We start from the raw sequence: 26,765 nt of genomic DNA, 5'->3' as shown, positions 1-26,765 counted from the left end.
TCCTACCACGAACTCCCTTACTGTTTGGGAAATTCCATTATTATGCTTTGGGAAACTATATTCACTTTGGGTGAATACTTATGGGTATATATACCCATAGTATATGGGTACTTATGGGTGTCGCAGTGCCAAAGACTTAAAATAGGAAGGGTCAAGCTTGCTTAACACTTAAATATTTGTTTGCTGGAGACTATTTCCAGCAGGAAAATCTGGATTGCACATTTAAAGAAGAAAAAAGCAGAAATGTGGCTAGAAACCTATGAATAAGAGGGCAGCTGAAGAAATGTGTAAAAATTGCTCAGAAACAAAACAACCATTATTTTTACATGCTAATCTGTTCCAGGGGGTTGCTTGCAAACCCCAGTAGGTTGCTTGATACTTCTCTGGCTGTCACCCCCTGGGAAATTCCTGTGACCATTAAGCATCATGGATCTAAAACCAAAACCAACTGATATACAGGGCTTCCATATGCTAATTGCAACAGTGAATATTTTTCAGAACACCTGTCATCCCGGAGGAACAGGCAGGATCCATGAAGATGAGGTTGTTTTCACAACTTTATCCAAATATTGTAGCTCCTACTGCATTAGATGCACTGGGCTTCTCCTCTGGAGGAATGTTTCTGTAATAGCAGAATATTCCCCTTCTAGTGCTATAAACTAAATAAGGAATCCTTGAATAGAGATTTCCCTTAGAGTTTGGAGTCCTCTTGCTCCCCTGAGAGGAGTTTTATCAGTAAAGCTCTTACCTCTGCCAGTCTTTGTTACAGTGCTCTGCTAGGTCAAGCACATGGTGGTGGAAGACTTCTCTGTCTTAATGCCCGCTCGCTCTGCTCCGTCTTACCATGCCACATCATCCTATATCAAGACCTACTCTCAGTTCAGAAGGTTTTCCCAGAGCATTAGCTCTTTTTTGAGGTTACAAATCCAGCTTTCCCATGTTCTCTGCTGCACCATGAAGTCTGCTTTTCTCGCCCTACACATCCAGCAGGCAATAAATTTAGTTGACAGCGGTACTACACCACTTCCCTCCCCCCACTATCCCCCTATCCCATCAACTGCCACTGTCATATCTCTTCCTCCTGCCACCTCCTGCCTACTTGGCCTCCCCAGTTCAACCTCCCAGCGTAATCCTCGCTATACCCCTTGCAGCCATCCTGCTCAAAAGTGCCTTTTCCCACCGTTGCTCACTAGCCCTCCAAAGCATTTGCCGTGCTTTACCCCCTTCGCCTGTCACCAGCCTCCTCCCATGCCTGACTTTTCCCAAACCCTTTTAGCACTGACAGGGTTAATGATGGAATGAAACAGCTGTGAAATGGGAAGGGCAAAAGCTCCTAATTCACTTTCTCTTTTTTTCCTTCCTGCCCCCCCCCCTCCTCCACTGTTTCTAAGGGAAAAAGCTGCAAACACAATTTCAAGGACTGAATGTGGCTGAAATTGCACTGGAGGGGACAATCTGTTCCAGCCCAGAAGGCGGTGGGAAGAGACTCCAAGCAAAAGCAAATTGTCTATCTCCAATTGTAAAATGGAAGAACAATAGGATTAATTATCTTCCACTTTAGATGCAAGGGTTTGGCAAACCTGTCCTGACTGCCGTATTACCATCAAAGCTGAAATGTTAAGACGTACGCACAGTGAGAGATCGTAAAAGCAGAGCAGCAAAAAGGATGTGGGGGCTGCAGGAAGAAAGATTTTAAAGGCTAAATATGCATAGAACTGGGCTTAAACACATCTGCGAAAGAAAAGGGACACAGTGATTTTCTTATCAATATCTGAAGGGTCTGAACACCAAGGGGAGTTACCTCCTTCAGCAGAAAGGATGCAATTAGGAACGGTGGATGAAATCACAAGGTGAATTTAAACTGCCCCTTGCGGAGGGGAAAAAACAAAAAGGCTTTACATAGGAAGATATTCTGGGAAGCGGGTGTCCCATTGCTTGGGGTGTGGAGAACTAGGCTGATTCAACAGAAGCACACTGCTTGCAGCAGTCCTCCACGACCAGGGACACACAATAGGAGACCTCATGGGTTTTCCATCTGTTGACTCCATGTTCTGGATTAAATGACCACTAACTTAAGATTTGTATGTGTTTATTAAAACAGTTTAAGATTGCTTCTTTGTGTTGTGTCCCACAGGCTGGCATCACTTTGCTTTCCCCTGTTGCCAGCACAAGCGCCACTTCAATTATTAATGAAGGAGTGCTTTTTTTAAAGGTTTTCCTATCCCAATATGTTACATCTGTCGGAGTTGTACTACTGGGTAATTAAGTTTAATGCATTGGAGTTGGAGGCACAAATAAGGTGGACGCTGTAGTAGCAGTGTAATGATGGGATTTTTCTCCAGCTGATGATACACCCTGGAGCATTTAAAATTTTCAAATTTTGAATCTAATAGCTCATTCCTGTTCTTTACCAGGGAGCATGCGCGAGACAGAGACACAGAATACAAGCACTGAGCTGCTTATCTTGCAAAAGTCAGCTACATGGTGTATGTGAACCCAGACCAGTAGCTCATCCCAGAAACTGGGGGGGGGTGCAGACACAGAATGCAGACTTCAGGCGGTAATTTGCTAGTTGGTTTGGACATTACAGAACTAACCGCTCTCACTTGCCAGCACACATGGATGCCAGGGACGTTATGGGAACTTGGAACAACATACCTAAACATCTAAACAGCAGCAGCAGGATGGGGAAATGGGGAGCCCTGTCCCAGACGGCTGCAGGCAGGAGGGATGCACCATTCTCCAGCTTCATATTTGCATCTTCCTGGAGCTCAGGGCCTCCTGGGATGGCCTTCCTAAAGCACCAGGCTGATTTCTAGATTCTATGACTCTCTATAATAATTAATTTTCCATAGTCAGGACAGTGAGGTGGGTGTTTATTTTGGAGAACCACCTACAAGTCCCAGTAAGTGTTGTGTCCCCATGCCAGAAAGCCCTATGCAGAGTGCAGCCCGTAAAACAGGCTTGGATCACTTCTTTTTAGTACTTAGAGCCACTGAGATAGTTTATGCATTTTGATGCAGGAACTTCTGCCCCACATTGTCCAGCTTACATTTTACGGGAGCCTGATTCTCCATTCAGTTTACATTAGCGGGAACACTATTGGTTTCAGAGAATTCACTATTAGGAAAAAGAACTTCTTGCTTTTATGGAGTCTTCCTTTATTTGTCTTGGATCATGCTATTTTCTTTGTTCACCTATCACCAGCACAGGATAATTCAAGCCGGATGCACCAGTTTAGTGGCCTGATATTTAAGTACATATTTACAGGAAAAAGGCATTCACTGAGCAGCCCTTGACTCAGGACTCGGACTCTGCCAGGCTGGCAGGGCCCAGGGGTTTTGGCCATTAGAAAATACAAGGCTCATCGCCTGTCAGGCGTTTGGGTGGATGCCTGATTTACTTTCAGAGGCAAACTTCTGGCTTGAATCTTGCATGTTAATGCCACATGTTACATGAAACACTACACATGGAGCATCAAAGAAGCAATTTGGTGCAATGCTTACAGCTCTCCTGCGTGATGTCTTGATTCCATCTAGCATGTGCCAGATATGTCTTGTAGCCTTGAAATTTTCCAGCACCACAGAACAGTTTGATTTCTGTTCCCCTGCCGGTGTGTTTCTTGGGGACAAGGTATAAGGCACAAATGGCAGAAACGGCCTCTTTATAGCAGAAGTGTCTCTCCAAAGTCAATATGCTGTAGGCACTTCTGTCCTTTTCACGTCCAAACTGCCCTACCCACAGCTCCTGACTCTAACAAACAACACATTGCTGATAAATGAGTTGTGTTCTTCCCACTGCCAAAAGGATTGTGCACTCCTTTGGATTGTGCAATCCGAAAGCTCCCTATAAATAAAACCAGATACATATAAACACGCAGGCTCTGACCTCTGCTAAGCAGGCCACGGTGGGACTTCCACTAGCACCAGGAGCCTGCCTCTGCAAACAAAAGATCACGAATCCCTATTCTGAATTTGCTCCCCATTATAACCTGTGCAGCTACTTATGACTTCTTGCCTACACATAGTTCCTACTGAAAGCTCACATGTCTGTTCCAAGCCTTCTTTTACAAAGGCAGGTTCTCTGCTGTTTTCTCTCAGGCTGTCACTGGATTTCCAGTCAGAGGTATTAAAAGTCAGTCTCAGACAGGAAAGCAAACTGGCACAGCACCTGGGGAAATGGCAGTAAGAAGATCCCTATGGACCAGATTCAGCCCCACTGCAGAACCTGGCTGTTTCCCTCCCACACCTGGAGGTGTTTCCCTCCCACACCTGGAAACACGAAGGAGTGAAAACAGGAGATTTTCCATTTACATTGATTTACCAGTGGTTTGAAAGATACTGTATTCCCCTGCCAAGCTCTCCTTTTCTTAGTCCAAACAGGGACATGGGTCTAAGTTACTTGGAGAAGTACTGCTTTCTACAGCATGCTTGACAAACATATGGAGATAAAGTAGTCTAAGAAATACAGAAGGATAAAAAGGGCATTAAAATAAGGACTTGACAGTGTATGAAAGCCAACAAAGGATTAAAACTTTAAAGAGAGCCCTCCAGGACCCTAAAGACTCTTTTGGACAGAGATATGACCTTGGGGTTTTTTACTTTGTGAGTTTTTGCATTTGAAGTAACAAACTTCAAACCATGGATGTGGGAAAGGGTCATTCCTGGGCTTACAAAGGAATCTAGCTGGCCACAGGAGATGGAAGGGAGTTTTTGTCAAAGACTCATCTGACTGTGCATGTCTGATACCTGACCCTTATGAATCTGCATACCATAACTGATAGATAGATGTTTCTTCCCTCCCCTTTCTTCCCTTCACCCATCAAACATCAAATCCTTCTCCATCCTCCTATACACCCCTCACTTTCTGTTCTGCAGGTCCTGCCACTTTGCAGCAGCCCCCGCCCCTGGTATCTCTCCTCCTTATCACACTGAACATCTGCTTTCATATCTGCATTAAAAGTGCCTTCCTTTTTGCCCGTGCCTCTGCTCACCATGTGAGAGTTAGTCACTGGATCACTGGGGCTATCGCCACCCTGCATCTGCCAGCACATCCCAGGGAATGCTGTTAGCCCAGAGGGCTCTCCTGGATGCCTCCCATCCATCCTGTGGGCAGCCCAAGGGTGCTCATGCATCCTCCCTGCCCTTGCTGCAGTAGCACTCATTAAGTCTTTCCTTGATGGTATCTCACACGGACATGCACAGGATAGCTGCCAAGGCTAGGTAATATGCTAGCAGCCATCCTCCTGAGGGTATGTATGCTGTGGGAAGTACTCTGATCTGCCCCATTCCTGGGACTCCTTTACACACATACATCTCCCTTGCAGTGGGTCATGTCAGTATGTCTCTCTGGACTTTCTCACAGATGACTAGAGCAGACCAGCAGCTAACTGGGATTTATTTGCGTGCAAGGGGGTGATCTATGCATTAGTTCAGTGACTCTGTGTACCACAGAAAGCTGCAGTGCCCTATATTGTATTGATAGACATTAGGAATACTTGTGGTTGGAAGAAAGGCAATAACTTTTACCACTCAATACTTTAATACTCTTAAGGGTAATGACTGTTCCCTCATTCCTGCCTCTCATCCACAGCTTTCAAGGAAGCATCATTAAGAAGGCATATTCCAGTACAAGCGAGACATCAGGCTCAGTTCATTTAAAAGAGATATTTCAATAAAACTAATTTAACATTCATATCAGAGGTGCTCTCAAGGATTCCCACGCCTGCCCCGCACGGCTCTGATGCTCAGCTGTAGCCCATGTTTGTACGGTACCTGTGTGTAAGATATGGAGATGCCCAGTGAGTGTGGATTTTCCTAAAAGGCTATAACATAAGAAGTCAGTCTTTTATTGGACTCCACAATACAGTGGTGTTCAGCCATATGTTAGAGGGTACAAATTACACTACATAAAGTGATGAGGTTCTCCACTTGTACTCCAACTTACAGTACTTGCACCCTTGGTGGAAATTGATAGAAAACTTGATATTTGAATTCTTGGTGGACTCAAAAATGAGTAGGAAGAAAATTAAAGCCAAAATGTTTACAGAGATATCAAACCCCTCTGGAAAAATATTTCAACTTTCAGTAGTGTTCCACTTGTTTCTTTAAGTGATTCAGTGCTTTAAATAAATAGTTTTGATTGCCTTAAGTGTTCTAAAGAAAAACATCTGGATTCTGCTGATATTCAGAAACTAGAGCACAGACAAAGCAATGTCTATTAAGCTAGGTAAATAATAACAGCTTCTTTTACAAATCGAGTTGTAAGTTTTTGTGAGGTCCTCAGGACCTTCACAGTAGAATTTTACGGGCTCTGTAGAGAATACCTGTTCACAAACTGAGTCTAAAAAAGAAGGCGGGAACTAGTTGCACCGCTAACTCAAAAGGATGCTACATTTCCTCTGGAACACCTTAAATTATAGTAAAATTATTCTGCAAGAAATACAGCATTTAAAACATTGAAAGTAAGCACCAAAATCTCAGTGCAGTCAGTTGAGCTGAGTTGGTTAGTTCAGACAGTGCTTCATCTAGATGTAAAAAACTATTTACATACCTGGCATTAACACAGTTCTTTTAGTATATTTTGCAGATCTGTCTTGGTTTTCACTGGTTTAAGAACCAGATGCTATGAAGATGCAATTTGTAGCTTGATATGTGAATCGCCATCTTACATTAAATGACTAAAGGGTGGGATCCAGCACAGCAGTCCAGTGAATGAGTCCCTCTAAATTTACTGACACAGAATCAATGGAAGCTTTTCCATTGACTCTCAATGGAGAGACTCAATTGCCTTTCCGTTAAGGCAACTGTTTTTCTATGAACCTACAATTTAGGTAGATATCTATCTTAAACAGGCAGACTGGATCCTAGGCTATAATGCTAACTAACCCTGTTGACAAGCCACAGTCACAATATCATGACTAATATTTAAGGACCCAACCAACCAGTGTATCTCTGTTACAAGTTTGTGCCTTCTTGCCAGTCCACGTTGCCCAAACAACCTTGATTTAATGCTGGACTATGTTTGCAAAAAGACAACAACTTCGCCTAATTTCACACAAAAGTAGACTTATTGGGGACTGTCCTTTACAAACTCTTGCATGCATCCATTAAAGCTGTTCTAATCAGTCAAATATAATTAAACAAAACCTGATAGAAAAAATCTTAGGTTTGCCAAGGAGGAATAACTGCTTATTTCTAGAAATATAGCACACATTCAATAACAGACATTTATACTGATGCTAATTCATGCGCTGCATAATGTTTTCCACTTTGATGGTAATAAATTACATACTGTAACTGAACAAGTTGGAAAATGTGCTATCCCAGGAATAAGAGAGGGAAAACATAACAGCAGTCACCTGCCAGTTTTAATAGAGAGCTGTAACAAATAGCAGCTATGTTTATTTTTTTAAGATTGTCACTTCGGCGCTGCAGCTGTTTGGTTCTGCCATATTTAAAGAGCAAGAATGGTATGCAGAGAAAAAATATTTGTAATCTTAACTCCTGCTGGTCTGGCAGCTCCTCACCTATTTCACAGGTCTCTGGTACTGTCTGCCGTACGCTGGTGAAGCCATGAGCTTCTGGGGAGATGGGAAGTACAAACATACTTGGGTTACTCCCTGCCACCACGTAATGCTGCTAAACCAGCAGAGGTGACCCACCTCTTCAGATTCAATATTGATTTTTTTTTCCTTTTAAAGGCTTCTCCATCCATCAATGTCCAAGTAGAAATGTAGCAAGGTCCTCATGGATTCAGCTTACTCCTGCTTTTCTGCTTATGTGCTACTAGAGAAACAAGGAAAAAAAAAGCCCAGAGAAATACTGACAAATCAGTGCCTGGAACACAAGAAATTGAAACAACTTTGTTTTCCTTTTGGACTATTGTACTGACCTTGAGAGGGAAAAAAGTCTAATTTGAATACTGCAGGATCTAAAATTACAAGTAAGCATCAGCAGTGAATACAGGAAAAAAATAAAAACTTTGTAATCTTTTACGAAGTGATGGAAGTTATTGGAGGAGGGGAAAGGAAGGAAGGATGAAGTGCACCCACCTTCTTCTGCAGTGTCTATCGCCTGATGAAAGGATAAAACAGCTTTTAACAGACATGTAAGACTCCCTACAGATGATGCTGGCTTGGCAGAAAGTTCCCACAATACCACCTTTGCAATATGGTGTATGGTTTTGATCACCCATTAAAAAGACATTATTTCACTGGATAACAGCTGAGGTGATACAGGCTTTGGATGATGACCAGGGTTAATTGTGGGCAGCAAGAGGAGACAGTGCATCTTTAAGCGGTAGACTGAAGCAAATAAAGTGGAAAATGCTCACGACTGCTGGGCAGTTTAAATGGAGGAAAAAATTAGTGGAAGAGATTCTGGTACTAATGCTGGAATACAGAACTTTATGTCATGGGATTTGCACTGATGTGTGTCTGGATGAAATAAAATTTTACCTACAGAGGAACTGGCCAATTTGTAACTCAGATGATCAGAACACAGCATAATATTGTCTTAGAACAAGCCACCCTGCCAGCTTCTTCCTATCAGAGCTGAAATGAAAATATCTAAAGCCAAATGTGTTTTAGTAAATCAAATGTCTGCAGAGGCCTCTGGTGATATAAAAGCTATTGTCAGATATATAAATAGTTAATATTTACAGCTAAGAGAAAGACATGAAGAAGAACCTGTCCCTTCAGGTTTCACTAAAATAAAGCATAGGTTTTTAGAGAGGTTTCTTTAAAAAAGGCTGCAGAGTTCCTCCTTAAAGCATCAGAGGCCATTCACTGCTTCAGCACAAAAGCTCAGTGGACACTTCCCAGCAATGTGGCCTCTAGTGGGAAATTAAGTTTCCACCAAATCAACTTTTTATGCAAGAAAAAATTAATTTTGCCCTAAGCATTCAGGTTTCCTTTGGGAAAATCAAAACAAAGTATTTTCTTCGCTACATGGGCTTGACCCAAATCAAACGTTTATTTTTTAACTGAACAGGAATATTTTATTTCAACTCAATTCAACTTGAAACTGCCTCTGGGCTTGCTGTTATGGTGGATATAAATTGTCCAGGAGAATAAGGGAATAAGACGATTTGCATCTCAGCCAGTTAGCTGGCTCACAAGAAAACATTTTTAATTCAACAATATTAAAATGTTACATTTAGATCAACAAGACTGAAGCAAAATGTTTGGATACTTCCAAACCGAAGTTCTTCAGAACTTTTCCTCCCATGAAAAAATTTTGATATGGGAAAAGAAATGTTTAAATAGTCAAAATTGCACATAAGAAAACAAATTTTGCAACTCTAATTTCCAGCCAACTAATCATTACATCAGTTTTATGCCACAGCAATCCAGGGAGCTCCACTGGAATCACACTGGAATCACATCAACCTACAAGGGGCTGCAGGTGCAGTGTTTCTGATCTCAGTGCAGAGGTTTAGGCAGATAAAAGATGTGCCTTAAGGTGCTCCAGGTTCTCTCTCACATTTATGTCCTTGTTGGGGCTGTAAGTATGCAGAGGAACTTGCAGATCCTGAAAGGATAACATGTGGTTAGAAAGGAGGACACCCTACAAATCACCAGGAATACTGCACGTCTTTCCAAAACTCATGGATGAATGAGACAATCAGTCTTTTAAAAGTGAGATAAACCACAGCTTCACCTGGGATTGAACAGACACCGAAACTAGCATTTGCATGGGGGATACACATGAAAGTTTACAGAGTTTCAGGTTTATGTATATATCTATATATATATGATATATATTTGCTTATTACAGATTGCTTAGTATATACCACACTTAGAAATTATAGTTAAACTGAGTTATTCCAGCTTCCCCTCCAGCCTCAACTTCTAATATTCAGTTCTCATTCAAAAGCAGTCCAGACCAAATCAGTACAGACAGACAGCTTCACAGCAGAGACCCCCACAGCAACACACCAGTTACTCACCACAGGTTTTCAGCCATCAGGACCCATGGGAGGACACAGGGTGCTGGTGCCACAACACCCAGCTTGCTCACACAGCAAGGGTGAGAGATGCTGCTCCTGCGTGGATTTCGGAAAGGGCATGTCAACCTGTTCTCACCTCACTGCAACAGCACGGGTTGAGAAGGCTGAGAGATCCAGAATGAGCTCGACTGCGGAGCGTGCGTCGAAAAGAGAGCAGCGCTGTTTAGTTATTTGTTCTGGATTGTAATAACTAGGCTCTGATTCACGTCTCAAGGCACCACAGTATTAACTGCTCCAACAGCCCTTGATAAATGTAAACAGATACCAAATAGTAGTAGTCGCGATCACAACGCAAAGTATTCACATTCCACTTGCCTCACTTTTAGATGTCAGGGTGAACGATTAACCTCTGCAGTTTATACATTTACTGATTACACAATCCACTCAAAGTATCAAGGAGGGCAATAGCAAACTCAGAAACCAGGGAGTTTTATACCTGAAATAATCCTGAGAACACTAAGTTCGAGTTATGTAAACTCAGTTTTTTACTTCCCCTCTTTCAGATGAAATTGTTGAAAAGCTGCATTTCTAGGAAGCTGTTATGTGCACCATGCCAAGCATAAAAACAGCACAAAATCTGTCTCAAGAGGACAAATTAATGTCCCACAACATTTCCAAGCAGAGCTAGGGAACAGAGGAGGGGCTCTCATGAATCTGATACATGATGCCTTCCAGAAATTAAAAAGCAATACGTAGACTGTTCCAGTGCCATCTGTGTTTCTAAAGAATGCTTTATGTCTAATGCAGACCATATTATCGCCATTTTAAGCTAAGATTTCACTTAATTTACATAGACTGGGACAGACTGCAGCTGTCTTTGTTTTTAGCACAGACATGCTGCCTGGGATTGCAGGTTGCAGCGTGTGAGGCTCTGCCGCTGTTGGAGTGCAAGCTTGTTTGTTTAAAAATGGAAGACCATGGGACCTACAGTTTTCCAGAGCTATTCACCTTCAGGAAAGCAGTGGTCAAGGCTGGCTTTAGACAAGACAAATCATCCAGGTGTTGTATCTCACTGTTCTTTCAAGGCAGAGTGCATGCTCAGTTCTTCAAGGAGACGAGAGCACCCGTGGAAACGCTGGTACCCTCCTTTCACTGGGTTCAGCCCAGGAAGGTTGGATACTTTTTTGTTGCTTGATGCCTGTAATGACACTATATGGAAGGGAAGCCATTTTCAGGTTCTTGGGGGTGGTGGTGGTGGTTGTTGCAGTCAAAAAAACCCCAGAGATAAATAATACAATATACTTGTGCTCAGTAGCATATCCAACACACTTTGCTAGAAGACATCGTAAGATCATGGATTTGTTTCTGACATACTGGGCTACACGAAACTGGTTTCTGACTCATCCACATTTCATGTGCAAACCTAAAAAAGACATTTCATCCACCTGTGCCTCCGCCTCACATATGTCAAATAATTTTCTGGGGGGACAGAGCAGTGCTCAGAAGGCACTCAGACCTTGCAGTGATGTGTCTCCAGCTAGACCAAAGGAAATGCTGCAGTGCCTATCTGAAGAGCTTATGACTGTACCTGCAAAGGTCTTAGACAAGGCAACATCCAGCCTATTTGCACTTTCCTTTTACATCCCTGATGTCCAGAGTAGAGCTGCAGACTTAAATGAGTCATTGGAGCAGAGGAAGGATGAAGTACCTGAGTGAAAGTCACCCACTGCAGTGAAGGGGAGATGAAGCTACTCTGTAAGGAACAGGCAGGTCCTTTAGGTATCTGCTTCAGGTCTACAGGGAGCTGCAGCTGTGAAATCAGGGTTCACAAGCCTTTTACACACAGCCTATTTCTTAGCGTATTCATTCAGGAAAGTAGAAGACCAGGTCCTAAACCTCCATCTCATCCTTGGAGTGGGAGAAAGGTGCACAGCTCTGCTTGGTGAAACTGGGCTTTGCTGGCAGCTACAGCCTCTGTCCCACGGTTTGGGTATTCACCTGCAAAAAAGCACCTCCCACCCATGACTTAAAGAGTCGTTAGAGCCTGGAGGGAGCCATCTAAGAAAATAACAGGACACCTGGGTTCCTCACAAAGGATTACACGTAGCCCTAGCCAAGGGGTCTCGTGCTCTGTTTTGCACAATAGCCGTGTTCAACAGAAGCAGAGCACAATCTCTGCAGCAGATCTGCACTCTCACGTTGAGGGCATCTTCATGGGGACAGCCGCCAAACCCTCTGGAGCACGAATGCCGAATTCACTTGGTGAACACAGTAACCCATTTGGTTATCGTGTTAAATGAGAGAGGGAAAGGGTGTCTTCTGGCTCTTGGACAGGACTGCCAGGGCTGAAGCATTTCTTGCTAAACTCAGCATTATCAGCCTTTTTTACTAGCTTGTGTTGCCTGACAGACAGTCTTCTGGCCTCACCTATGGGACTGGGAAACTTAAGTGCTGGGATGACTCATTTCTGACTCCCAAGTGGGCGTCAGTAGGAGCTACTGCCTGGCTGCTCTGTCCTGCTGTGATGACTGCTGGTGTGGGCTCAGCTTGGAGCAAAACCAGCCCCAAAGGAACTTTACCGTAAAAGGCTTTCTGTAACAGTGCCTCATAGATTCAGACGGGCTTTGGCGGGTGCTCTGAGACTCGCTTCGATAAGGTTTTGACCCCTGAAGAGATTAGCACGTGCCAGCTGAGCTGTGGTAACTCTCCATGTGTTTGCAGCCCCCCGGGATCCGCAGCGGGGTTAGCGGTGCTGCATGCAGAGCTGAGCTATGGGAGCACACTGCAGCACCCATGGGCCCGCGGGCACGCCGGGACCCACCGGTGCCCGGTGACACTCGCACCTCTCTGAGCCCTCACTCCAAACTGCCTGAGCCTGCCTGTATAAAGCCGTTGCCCTCTACATGAGGGAAATCTGCAATATATTTCTAGATGGGCAGAGGAGCAGCGGACCCCCTCAGCTGTAAGCCTCAGTGAATTTGGGAGTAGGTTTTGTGATATGTTGAAAATTGAAGAGTTGGCTACTTCTTAATTCATGTTCTGGCAGCAGAGGTACAAGGCAGAAACGATGCAAGGCTCTTTCGTTTCCCCCTCTGCTGTATACCATTTTGCCTTACTGAACTGCTTTATTTGGGACCCTTCCTTGGGACAGGTTGCTGGGGTTGACTGTTACACCCACCTCCTGACAAATGAGCGTGACATCAGAGTGACTTTGATTTTTTATAAATATCTATCGCCAATTTGATTAACATGTCAGCACAGACCTGGAGTTAAAACTGAAAGGGACCGAATGTTACTCCTTCCTTTTAAGGGTGTCATAATTTCCCCTCTACGTGCAAAAAGCTTCACACTTACATTTTTCACTAGTATCTACGATCGCGAGCCTTAGATTTTGTCTCTTTTAAGCCTGCATCCTGTAAAACACTGTAATTGCATGCAGCTGTGTTTGCAAGCCATCCTCTGCAAATGGAAAGCATGCACTGAAAAAGCACCCAAGCAGAGGACCTCCAAAATGCAGACTGCAAAAGCTGCTAGTTTACCAAAAAGACGTTCTTTGGTCTGCCCTCCCCTGCCCTCCTCTGCTGTTGTTACCTTGCAGTTTATGACATCCAGATAGTGGGAGGTCTGACAAACCGAACAAGGCAGTGAGCAAGAAATTCCATTCCTGTTGAAATCAGTAATTCCTCCGTGCAGGCTGCTTTTTCGCGTGTGTGTGCGTGCGTGTGTGCTCTTTCTTTTGTGTCATTTCGAGAAGGGCTCTGATATTATTATTATTAGTATTATTTTAAATATAGCTTGCCCTGGGGCGGGGAAATGCACAAGGAAAGAGTCGGCAAGCAGCCTATCTCTCAGAAGAAAAGAGCAAGCCTCACAGCACAGGAACTGGCTTCACTCAAGTGTGCAGTTTAGAAGTCAAAAAACTATTCCAAATACCACCATTTTGGAGGAGGCTGAAGAAAAAGGACACAAAACTGGCTAAACACAGTGAAGAATATGGTAAATCAGGGTACAAAGCGCACCTAATTGCTGTTTGAGAGTGGGCTCTGAAGTACAATGTAAGTCTTCCTTAAATTGTATTTTTTTATCACAGTATCTAGTTGTTTAATTTCCATTCTGAAGCCAGGCTGGGCCAAAAGGTACACTTAGATATAAAAATCAGCATGGAGCAGAATGTGTAAACTCTGATATGAGGCTGAAAATGATACTGAATACAACAGAAGTCAGAGACTATCAGCCATATTATGGAAGATGAACTATAAATAAGAGCATATCTAATTATTTCAAGAGAAAGATGCTGGATGGAATCTTTAATCAACTTTCTTAATAGGGAAGCAAGAGCTCTGCTGTTTTGTATGGCAAGCTATTTTAATACTGCTGTGTTTAAAATTGTGTGATTACAGTTACCAATAGCAATAAGATATAGCTCCAAAGGGGAGTCCTAGTGGTTGCAAAAGTTTTTTCTTTTATTTCTCCAACATTTTTGCTCTCTGAAGCCTCAAGTCCACATTCCCTATCCTACAGTTTGGTTTTGCTTTTCAGCTGGATTTTCAATGCATGCCTACGCTGGACTTCCTATGGAACTGAAAACAAAACATTTCAGCATTTGGAGTCATTCTGGTATGTTTTTCTACATCACGCTAGTGGCAAAAATACAGTCGACAAAAGATTGTGCTCCCTCAACTTCTGGCATGGACAGCTGAGGAATATAAAGCCTGATGGTGACAAAGGGTGATAATTCCCTATTTTTCACTATTTATCTCACCGGTTTCGGACTTAGCAATGGATATTCTTTGTGATGAGGAGAGCTCGGTGAACCCAACTGCAAACTCCTTAATACAAATAAATCACGAGAGAAGACTCTACAGAAATGTTTACGGAGCTGGAGAGATTAATATATCACATCTCTTTAACTTGACTGCGGACTCTGAAAACCTAACCAATCTTTCATGTGAAAGTAACATGAGTCTACCGTGCTACTCTTCCCTGTTTCAGCTTTCACAGAAAAACTGGCCAGCTTTGCTGACAGTGATAGTGATTGTTTTAACCATTGCTGGAAATATTCTTGTCATCATGGCTGTATCACTGGAGAAGAAACTACAGAATGCCACTAACTATTTTCTAATGTCACTTGCAATAGCTGATATGCTGCTGGGTTTCCTTGTCATGCCTGTGTCAATGTTAACCATACTGTACGGTGAGTATTAGCTATGTAACCTACTGCATGTATTGAGGAGCTTTAAACATTGCATGCACATGTTGTTGTTATTATTATTATTCCATTCTTTTACCACGAAAAATTGTAATCACTCCATACAAGTTGAAATATATGTAATTGGTTAATGCATGTAAGAATAGGTGAAGTACTTGAATCTTTCCCTACCTTATATTTATAATTACAGGCATTTTAAACACAGTCCAGAACATTAGTTTATTACTCAGTTGCTGGAGGAATTGTCTCAAAGTGTATAGGAAGATGCTTTGTTCTCTCTATTCTTTCAGGTTTTTTTCCCTGGCTCATAAATGTCAATATTCCTAATGAGAATGTAGGGTCCTGCCAGTTACTTTGCTCTGCAAATATGCACAGAAGCACTAATGACTACCTTTAGATCCAAAGTAGGCAACCCCTTCACTTTTTTTAATGAAATAATACAAATGTAAATAATTCTCTTAACACCAATACCCTGCTTAGACATCTACTTACCAGCAAATGCTGGAATAAATATTGTGGGAGTTAAAAAACGGATGGGAATTAATTCTGCCTAATTTTTAGTAACATTTACAAATGCAAAGCTATGATTTCCCAAGATAAGTTCTTCAAGAATTAAGTGAATAATGACTCACAGTTCATACCCTTGTAGGTGATTAATAGCAGATCTTTCTTCTCATTTTCACCAAAATCACTTGCAGCACAGCTCACGTAGAAAAAAAGCAGCAGACTATGTGTTCAGTACCAATATTGTCAGGCTGTTATAATCCCTAAACTTTGAGAAATGAGTTTTGCAGTGGCACAACTGAATTGCTACAGTTCAAGGAGAAGCCAGACAACGTCAGGAGGAAAGTGAAGTTGTTTGCAAAGGTTTCTGTTGCTTCACTGTTTTGGGACTGAAGGTCCAAGCATGAGCCTGTGACTTAAGAGAGATTTCATCCAGAAGACTGGAAGTTTATTTCCCAGTTTCAGTATTTCTACACAGATTGCCCCCAAGTAGCATTAGCAAACCGTATTTGGCATCAGTGATGGTGTAACATTGTGATTTATTGTATTGGGGTGCAATTACCATTGGTGGGGAGAAACGGTGTAAAAGAGACCGTGGGAGCAGAAATTGTCCGATGCGTGAGATTAGCAAAACCCTTTTAAATCCTGCGTGATTCCCTGAGACATGCAACAGGGACTCCTGCTGGCCGGGCTCCGCTGCCGAGGAAAGAGGCACCCGAAATCCGTGGCTCGGAAGTGATTTGGAGGTCGGGATGTGGGATTTCCTGCACGCAGCGAAGCCGAAACCCTCGTCGCGGGGGGAAAGCTGCGTCGCCCTCCTCTGCGATCGCCGGCACAGAGGAGCAGCTGGGCAGCTACAGCCGTAGGGGAGGGAGTGTGCTGGCTTTGCCTCCTCTCTCCCTGCTTTTTCCCTTGCAAAGTCAAGAAGGGGAGGCCTTTGCAGGGTAACCTGGGGTGAAAAATCATCTGGCGGTGCATGCAGGTGCCAGAAGAGCTGTCTCAGCACGGTGCACCGTCAACCTCCAGGACAACCAGTGAGGGTGCAGAGAGAAACCTCCCCTTACGCAGGAGCATTTGCTTGGCCTCAGCTGCCCGGAGAAAGGCCAGGATGCAGCCAGCATCAACCACATCACCTGTGTTGACAGTCCTGAGCCCAAACTGGGGGCCTCTGCACCCGCCTTGCTCTGCTGGGGTTCCTCCGAGGCTGGGGAACGAGTGTGCTCCACCACCCGCCCCGCAGCCCCTTGAAGGGGCATTGTGACTGCTCGAAAGAGAGATTATTTCCTTCTTGAGAGCTTTACAGCTACTGTGGGCAATTCCCATTCAGGTGCCCGGCCACACCAGCCATGTGCCTGCCCCAGCCCGCACCCTTTGGGCCAGGCAGGCTTCTCCATCCACGGAGCAGCACCAGCCTCTGCTGGATAAAAAGACACCCAGCAAGTCCTGCCAAGGTGGACGTGCCCACAGAGCAGAAAACTCACAGAGTTGAACAACAGTGCTGGTTCCCACCCAAAAACGCATAGGGTGCTGGATGCCTGTTGCTCCTGCCTCGGAGATTTGTCCCACGCTGTGGGGCCACAGTAACAGGATTATTGGCAGATGCTGCGTAACTCCCTGCTGCAGTGGAAGGACCAGGCATTTCAGAGGGCTCCTGTCCAGCCCCGTGCTGACCCCAGACATGGCCTCGGCTGATGTGCTTCTGACAAGGCAGGATGGTGCACAGGGCCTCCTCAGCAACTGCCCGTGCCTACAGACTTTCCTCTCTTCTTTCCTTACAGCACTTCCTTAGCTGTTCACTCAAAACAGTTTTCCTGCACCTCCTGTTACCAACAAGCAGCAGCCCAGCCATCCTGGCCAGCTTGGCTTGTTTGCCTCCTCACCTGAAAGGCCTTGGGAGAACACATTTCTCCTCTCCTGGATGCTACTCTCTGGCTACATCAGGAAGAAAATCTTATCTCATTCTCAGGGCTACCTGCCCTCCCTCTCAGCCTCTCAACCTGAAAATGTATAGATGCACAAGCATCACTTGCTTGGGACTCCCTCATATGAGCTCCTGGACCTCATGAGCTCTCATGGACCACATGAAATCCTGGACCTTGTAAAACTTTCCCTGCCTATCCAACCTTTAAATTGCAGCCGTGTTTTGGTTTGTTTGGTTTGGTTTGGTTTTGTTTCCCCTTGGATATGTCGAGGGGTAAATTGGACAGTGTCCAGAGCACAGCACAAGGCAAAGGTGCCCGTGCCATGTGCCACATAAAATGTCCCAAGGCCTGCCTGGAGGATGTTATCTATACCCTTCCTAACTCTTATTGCACCCACAGTTGGCTCTCATCTACTTTCCCCTTTCTTGGCCCTGTAGTCTCCAAGCTAGTTTATCTGATGGATGCTGTTTTATCCCTGCCCCATCCAGGTTTAGAACAAGGACAAGAGGTCTAGAAGGATATGACAAATGAGTTCCCAAAGGCCAGTGAAGCAAGAGAACAGATGCATGTAGTCAAGTGTAAAAACACTTTATCGCTTTTCCCTGTGTAAACTGCCCTGGCCTGACAGAGAGATACTGCTGGGAAGACGTGCCCCTGAAAGCCAGCCCTCACGTAACACACTCCAGAGACAAGATTCCCCACTGGAAGAGCAGAAAACAAGATAAAACGTACCCATAAATGCTGCATGGCTTGTCAGGGTCAGCTCGTATTACAGCAGTCCAAGAGCACCAAGAAACAGGTCTCCTCAGTGCTTACTGAGACTAAATTTAATTAGGCGCAGACCTAGCTCCTCTGCTGTTCCTACTGTTGCAAATCTTGTACTGTACCTACAAAGGAGACAGGCACCCCCTGAAACACTAGCGTGTTCTCACAATACCAGCTTTGGCATTGCCCCGTGCCGCACTGTCACGGGCAGCTTGGGTAATATGCTCTAAATTAAATCACCACAAGATAAGGACATGGCTAACTGCAAAACTTGCTCTAAGGAGAGGTATTAGTGGTTCCCTGCAGGGCTAGAAGGGCTTTTGAATGGGGATCCTGCAGGGCTCTGCTTAGCCTGGGTCTGCCCAGTACAGCTCCGAACAACTTGGACAGTGTATGGAGTGTGAGCTCACACAGCTTTCCAAAAGCACCAAGCTGGGAGAGGTTACAAGCACTCAGAGGGACAGGATCAGAATCATCAACAATTATCTGGACCCCTGAAGAGAAAGTCTGAAATGAAGAAATAACATTGAGTGAGGATAAATGCAAAGATACCCACTTAGGAAAAAGACAGCAAACCAACTACTGCTGGGGAAATTTGTCCACGCTTCAGGAATGCTGAACAAGATCTGGCTGTCAAAACGGACCATAAGCTAAGCATGTGTCACTAGTATGATATTTTTATACAAAAGGCACTCATCATTCCAGGTTGTGTAAGTAAGGACATTCCCTGCAAGACCTGTGAAGCAATCTTGTATTTCACTTAGCAGTCAGGAGGCCTTTGCAAGAGTACCAAGTCCTGTTTTGGTCACTGAATGATAAGCAAGATGTGGATAAATTAAATAAGATTCCAGGGCAGAGAAACAAGAAGCACAAAAGTTTTAAAAGCATCATCTGTAAACAAAAGATAAAGGAATTGGCTTTGTTTAGTCTGGAAAAGAAAAAGAAAAAACTAGGCAAGACATGATAGCCATCTTCCAATAGTTTCCAGAAAGGACAGCAATCAATTATTCTTTATGGCTAGTGGAAAGAACAAGGAAAAAGGGAAGGCTTAATTTGCAGCAAAGAAGATGTAGTTGGATACTGGTAAACAGTAATGCATTTGCTTTGGATTGCTCTCTCTGGAGGAGCCTATCAATATTCATCAATACAGGGAATATCCTTATTTAAGTATGTGGTAGGTGCCTAAAGACAGGTGAGATAAGTATCACTGATATGCAACAAAATACATTTCTTTCTTCAGCTGCCACTAAATCTAAAGTTTCAGTTTCAGAATTTAGGCGGCTTTGCATATCAGCAGCTGTTAATAATGCAGTAATCACGTGGATAAAAAGTCCTAAAACAAAATTGAGAACTTGCAGGTTTACAATGACAGAATTGCTTCTCTTTCCATACATTTGCTGCCAGAAATGGTTAATTATAACATCAAGCATTAGCATTATGCAAATAGAATTTAAAAGAAAAAAAACATATGCTGCTTGTAGCCTGGGAAAGAAGCAGAGATAATCCCAAAAGCTACAGAGTTAGAAAGTTGCAAGCAAATAAAAAAGGTTTCTTAAAACAGTGTCAGGCAGCTTCTATTGAAGGCATCACTTAACTACCAGCTTCTACTAGAAGGATATATGCACTAAGACATACGTGTCACAACAAAAGATGTGAGTATGTCATATTCTCAGCTGATGTCAACTTTCTCTTGTGCAGGATACAGATGGCCTCTACCTACAAAGCTCTGTGCCATTTGGATCTACTTGGACGTGCTTTTCTCCACTGCCTCCATCATGCACCTCTGTGCCATCTCACTGGATCGCTATATTGCCATTCGAAACCCCATCCATCACAGCCAGTTTAACTCAAGAACTAAGGCTTTTGCAAAAATAATTGCTGTTTGGACCATATCAGTTGGTAAGTGAGGCAATATCTCAGCATGTAATTGCAGATTTCTAGCCTTTGAGAGGATTTGACATATATATTGCAGTCTAAAACTGTATTCTCTGCCTGCAATATTTTGCTTGCCACAGTCGAAGAAGTGCTGTAATGTAGTAATTATGCAATGGAAATCAACCACGACAATGGGAAATGGAGGAGAACTGAGCAGCACTGTCACTGAAGGAATATACATCAGTGATAGGACTACTGGGTTCAAGTTTGTTTTAAAGATGTGTTTATTTCCCATATTGATTATCCATCATTGCCTTAACATCTGAACAGAAAAAATTATCTCAACCGTAAAAAAGATTTCCCTGTTTTATGTAAGTCAGTTGTTCCCAACTTCTTATTAGGGCAAGTTGCTTAGAGATGTTTCTTATGGGCAGATCTTTCCTGCCTTTCTCGGTGCGTAGGGTAGGGTATTTATGCATCCTATTTAGGAGGCATTAGATACTCTGTGTACACCGTAAATGAGAGAAGTTTCCCCACAGGACACTTCAGAATTGCAGCCTAAAATAGGTGCCCTGAATGACTCCCTAGATGAATCTCTCCTGGCACTGGCAAGACCCAGAGGCTCAAAACTGGGCATGGGAGTGCCACCCTTCCGTTCCCCTGGTGGCAGCACCCTCGGTGCAGAGCAGTTTCACGGCGAGGGAGGTGGAAGAGCGCTTGGTGTCTGATGCCATCAGGGATTTCCTCACACACCTGGGGCAATGGTTCTCAAATGTGTTGAAAGCACAGCTCCCTTTCAGCTCAGCTGGTTTTGTACACCCCCCAAGCATTGGCAGCTCACTTATTCAGAAGGAAGAAAAATTCACTCTCTTGCCCTGGAAGAGATGAGTGTTGCCAGCAATCAAAGGTAATTAGCCGCTTCCCTGGCTAATATAAATTATTGCAAGTGGTAACTGTAATCCATTACCATTCTTCCAAGGGGAAGGAAAGGAGATGGTGCCTAACACTGCTGCCTGCCCGCCGCTCTGAATCGCCCCCTGGCCTCCCACTTGATCTTGGCCCAGAATCTGAGAAAAAGCAGTCTAGGATATTTATGGCTTGAATTAGCCGCATCTTCTGCAGCGCAGCAAGAAATAGTGGGAGCCCTCTCTCAACAGGAGGACAGATCTGCATCCTCCAAGACCTGCCGAGGTTCAAGAGCATCATGTGTGGCTCTGGGGTGTGTTCAGCTGATCAGATGTAGATGCCTAGCACAGGCCAGGTGAACTCCACCCTAAAAATACCTAGCTCTCAACTATAAAGGAAGCCTAGAGCAACGCAGACGTAGATGTCTTCATTTATATGAGATGAATCACACCTTATATCTCTACAGTCACTTTTTTATCAATCCAGTAGAAAACATATTACTTAATCTGTCCAGTTTTTCCAATCTTGGACACTGCTAAGTGCGAATATTTTCGGTGCATTCTCCATATAACATAAAAAAGTCAAGCATTTCTTAAATTTGTACGTACTGTGTTTGTCTGCATTTGTGTGTGGTGCCTGTGCTTAGTGTGTGTGAAATTACTGTGCTTTGCTTTTCAAAGACTAATAAATTCACAGAATGATCAGAATGACCATTCCAGGGGCAAACCAGTGGTCCACGCTGCTCAGCATCTTTCTTCAGAGAGTGGCTAACTATTAAAATGAATCCAGAAAAAAATATTATTTAAGCCCTATTAGTTAGAACATGGTTTATGTCCTCTAGGAGGAGGGGTTAGTTCTTTGATATCTTGACATTTAATTTCAAAAGTTAGGACTATTCTTTGCAGTAATAACTGATAACAACTTAGCCATTGTAAAAATACCTTTTCTGCTCTCTAGAGAATTTTCTTTTAACCGTGATCAGATGAGACACAGCTGTTATTTGTTATTACTATGGCAAGTGATAGCAACATGGTCCCTATTTATAGAACTGAAAAATACAACCCCTTATTTTATTGGAAAGCACTCAAGTGTGGCATGAGTGAAGAGGACAGAGTCCTGCTTTACAGCAGCTGGATAAAGACACATGTAAGGGAAAGGTGGATGACAGGAAAATAAGCGGGCCGATGGGTAAACTCCATCTCATTCACACATCACCTGTCATCAAAACAGGGAGTAGGTTAAATAGCTACAAATGAATACAGGCAAGCACACTGAGGTGTGCAGGAATGAAGTGGTGCTGAGCTGGTTTGCTAGTCCCATGGGAGCAAGGGGCATGGGGAGACGAGCTGAAGGAAAACGGGTCGGTTCCCAGCCTGGCAACTGTGTCGTGAATGAGCTCTGGCAAATGGGATGTGCTCCAGAGGACAGACAGGGAAGCAAACACACAGCAAGCTATAAAGAAGCTGCTGAGCTCGTCACTGCCAGGCTGGACTGAGGTTGCACCATGGCATATTGCTATACTAATAGAATAAAGAAAAATGCCGGTATTGTAAAGAAACCTTGATAGATCCCAGATCACCCACGCAACTCGCTGTCAGTCAGTCATCGACCCTGTCCTCCTGATCTGCCACGATCCAACTCAGAATAGATAGGAAATGGTTTCTGAGGAACGAGGTGCTTTCTATATCATTTACTAATAGGAAATGGTTTCTGAACAAAGAGGTGCTCTGTATATCATTTACCAGTCTCCAGGCTCTCAGCGCTACTTAGAGTGGCAGGGCTATAAATTCTTTAACTCTGCATTTTCACATAGCTATAGCTGGCACAGGCAGAGCTGGTGTTGGGCACAGCACACTCTCTGCAGCGCACGGTGTGGCTGCCATCTCATTGACAAAGTCAGAGAGGTGGGAGTTTCTCAAGGTTTTGCCCTCCAGCCTCAGTTAGATATCCTTTGGCTTCCCTTTGCTCCCCCAGTTTGCAGCTGAGCTGGTGCCCTGTGAATTCTCACGATGTATGAGACAGAGGGTAAAAAGCAAGAGAAAGAAATGAAAGATGTCATGTTCCCCTGTGTAGAGGCTCATTTTACCAGGGGAAGAGCGGGGAACCTGCTGATCAGAGACCCTCAATAGCTCTCTCACTGTCAAAATCCTTAGTCCATCCTCCCGCATAGGCCCCTTCAATGACTGCTTTACCAGGCTGAGTGCCGAGCTATTTAGGCTCTGTTTGTGTGGCAGTATCCTATGCTCAGGTCATCTTTGTACCCTTCTCTGAATCTTTTCTAGTGCTTCTACATCCTCTTGGACACATAGGTGGCCAGACCACAATATTCAAGACATGGACACAGCCTGAATTCCTGTGGTGTAGTAATGTTTTCTGCCTTGTTCTCAATTCCCACCTTAGTAAGTCCTGCCTTTCTTGTAGTCTTTAGGACCATCCCTGCACATTGAGTTCAATGGCTCCAAAATCACAGAATCACAGAATGGTTTGGGTTGGAAGGAACCTTTAAAGATCATCTCATCTGATCCCCCTGCCATGGGCAGGGACATCTGTCACTAGATCAGGTTGCTCAAAGCCCCATCCAACCTGACATTGAACACTTCCAGTGATGGGGCATCCACAACTTCTCTGGGCAACCTGTTCCAGTGTCTCACTACCCTGATCGTAAAAAAGTTTTCCTTATGTCCAGCCTAAATCTAGTCTCTTTCAGTTTAAAACCATTGCCCCTTGTCCTGTCACTACAGGCCTTGGTAAAAAGTCTTTCTCCATCTTTCTTATAAGCCTTCTTTATACATTGAAAGGATGTAATAAGGTCTCCCTGGAGCCTTCTCTTCTCCAGGCTAAAGCCCAAGCCTTTCCATCTTTGTTCATAGGAGAGGTGTTCCGGCACTCTGACCATTTTCATGGCCCTCCTCTCTTTCTTGAGTAGTGAAAAATAGTTTTGCATATCTGGATAGGGTTCCCCTGAACTAATGTACAACTCTTTACTTCTTAGCACTGGGTTTTGTCTGCTACTTTGCTGTCCATTAGCTGAGATTTATGAGGACCTTCTGCAATTCTCTGCAGCCAACAGCTGCGCGTTGCCAGCACATTTACTCAGTTCCAGCGTCCACGCAGACAGGTCACAGATGGGCTGAACAGCACTGATGAACACAGAGGGCTGTTGGACACTACCTTCTACTGTCCTCACTGTGGAAACAAACCATTTAATCCTACCCCTTGTTTTCTGTCTTTCTATCCATCCTTTTTCTACAAGAGGACTTCTTTTCTTCGGCCATTAGAGTTTAATTTCTTTAACAGCCTTTGACAAAACAGTGTTGTCAGAGCATTCTGGAAATCCAGGAACATTATATCAGCTGGATCACCTTTATCCACCTGCTCACTGACTCCTGCAAATGCTTCTAGCTGATTTGTGGGGCATGCAGAAGTTCTCCTAGTGCTTCCCAATCTACCCACGCCTCTTTCATTATGACTTCTAATTTACCTAAGTAATAACACCTTAATTCCCTACATTTGTAATTTTCCTTTTACTCTCTGAATTCACAAATTTATTCAGTGAATTTGATCCAAAGACCTGTCAGTCAGTGGTCTTCCTTTCATTGGCTTCAGTGATATATGAAGTATTTAAAAAACAGCATAAGAAAGGACAGATAATTTGATTTACTTGACTTCTGAAATCTTGACTTTCTTAGATTAAAAAAAAAACTGTACTAACATTTGGTTTTGCATTTAGTGGAAGAAGATTATTTAGCCAGCAGCCTTGCTTTCAGTAGACCATGTAATGCCACAGGCAATTGGTTTAAAATGGATTCTAATTACTGTAACAGATTCTAATCGTGTCTTTAATTCTTAAATCATCCAGTACCCAGAGTGGCTAGATAATTAGATTATTTGTAGCTGTTGAAGGCAAAAGCCCATTAAACCCTGAAAATTATTCCATTTGTTTTAAAGCACAGAGGTCATTACTGAGAACAGGTGCAAAAACCCCAAGCATTTCCCCTTTCTAGAAAAATTAGAGTTGAATTTCGAATAGTGTTTAACCGGAATCTATAGAATTGTAAATAGACGTTATGCTGAAAAATACAGGTAAAGCACGTTTGAGTCCACCTAAGTGGGCCTAAGAAACGTATTGCTCTGCAAGAGGCCAACAATGCATCATTCTCTCCTTCAAAAATCCTTGAAAGGGCCACATAAAAGAATTACAGTCACAAATATTAAGCCCTTATATATATATCAGTCCTCAGTCCTTATTTCTCTCTATGTCTCTGTTAATGGTCTAAGTAATGTGAAGTTTGATGAAGCCCAAATCCTCTTAGCTGAGTTTTTTCTTCTCTTATCATTTCTCACACAGCCTACACATCTGTTCACTGCCTTCAGGCAGTCTCTGCTCTCCTCAGTCACTAACAACTTAGATTTATTCAGTACTTTTCATGCAGAAAAAAAGTCCAAAGTGGAGCTGGATGAAGCTGGTGAAATGTCTCCCACTGCATAACTCTCCTAAATTTTGCCATTGCTTTCGAGGCTTCAAAAATACAGAAATACTGTAGCATGTGAAGCAACGTTCTCCAAAGCGCAAGGTGCAAGAAGTTATCATCTCCAGGTGTCTGAAACAAGCCCAGTGTAACTGAACCCGCTGATAATTTGGCACTGTGAAGCTTTATGCTGACATAGAGGCTTACAGTTCCTTCCCAGGCAGCCTGCAATTTCTCTGCGTGACGTCTTGCTGTCCTACAGAGTACGAAGGGCCAGGGAAGCAGCTGGAATTGGGAGAGTACAACTACCAGTGTCTCTGGATTGTGGTTTATTGACAGCTTTGGCCTCCTTCAGCTCACTCCTCCATTTGCCAAGGGCAGCTTTCATTTGAAAGTCTCTTTACTGTTTTCAAAAGGCACAAATAGCCAAGGGGCTGCAGGTTGGGAATCCCTGTTCCAGATCCACCATATCCTCCCTTTCTTCCAGATGACATAATTTGCCAGTTCATTCAAGTCTAATTTAGGGATGGCTTGGCATAGGAAAAGACCACTTGTTATAACATGGAATATACTGCCAAAATACATAAAATTGCAAATAATTACACACAGCACTGTACTCCAACAGTATAGATTTAAAGTTGAGCACCTAAATTTGGAAGTGCTGGAGCTAAACTTGAAATATCTGCTACACTACTCTCTTTACCATGTATTCATTCACTTCGTTTCCATTTCTTCTTTCGAAAACTTGGCTTTGCATTCTCAGCAGTATTTATAATCATTTCCTTAGTTAACATTTCTCTTTTTTTTATCGTACTTATGAAATCATCTCCCAGAGAGTGAACATATTGTTTGCTCTTTCCAGCTGGAGGATCTCAAGGGCAAACATTGTAGGTTTTGTGTTTGGGCAATCCCCTCGGACCTTTTCCATTTGTGGATGTAGATGCCACCATGAAAATAAAATGCCATAAAGATGTTGTAAAAAATTGTGGCACAACATATAGAGAAATTTGTGTTAACTATAATGAAGGGCCATGGCACAAAATTTCATAAACAAAGTATTAGAGCTTCATCACCATCTCACGGAAGTAGGAAGTTCATTGTATTATTTTATAGAGACACAATGTATGAGGCTCAGTAGTCAGCAACAATTATGCCAGTACAAAG

General features: G+C 43.5%; 1 protein-coding gene and 1 long non-coding RNA gene across 3 annotated transcripts in view; one reads left to right on the top strand and one right to left on the bottom strand.

Moving 5' to 3' along the window:
* Nucleotides 1-9,035: 9,035 nt before the first annotated feature.
* Nucleotides 9,036-13,795, bottom strand: LOC142403232 (uncharacterized). The gene is made up of 3 exons (XR_012773634.1): nucleotides 13,543-13,795; nucleotides 9,952-11,160; nucleotides 9,036-9,533 (listed from the first exon to the last, which is right to left on the bottom strand). It is a non-coding gene; the product is annotated as an uncharacterized LOC142403232 (long non-coding RNA).
* Nucleotides 13,607-26,765, top strand: part of HTR2A (5-hydroxytryptamine receptor 2A) — a 27,778-nt gene continuing 14,619 nt past the window's right edge. Inside the window, exons 1-3 of one of the 2 annotated variants that reach the window (XM_075489423.1) lie at nucleotides 13,607-14,006; nucleotides 14,593-15,145; nucleotides 20,050-20,250. In XM_075489423.1, coding sequence (XP_075345538.1) covers nucleotides 14,731-15,145; nucleotides 20,050-20,250 — 616 coding nt within the window. In that variant the 5' untranslated portion in view covers nucleotides 13,607-14,006; nucleotides 14,593-14,730. Of the gene's footprint in view, nucleotides 14,007-14,490; nucleotides 15,146-20,049; nucleotides 20,251-26,765 lie in introns of both variants that reach the window. The other variant, XM_075489412.1, reaches the window with a different exon arrangement.

Source organism: Mycteria americana, chromosome 1 (assembly GCF_035582795.1).
Source record: "Mycteria americana isolate JAX WOST 10 ecotype Jacksonville Zoo and Gardens chromosome 1, USCA_MyAme_1.0, whole genome shotgun sequence".
Classification (NCBI taxonomy): Eukaryota; Metazoa; Chordata; class Aves; order Ciconiiformes; family Ciconiidae; genus Mycteria; species Mycteria americana.
Note: the sequence above shows the minus strand (reverse complement) of the source record. Positions and strands in the feature narration are given on the sequence as shown.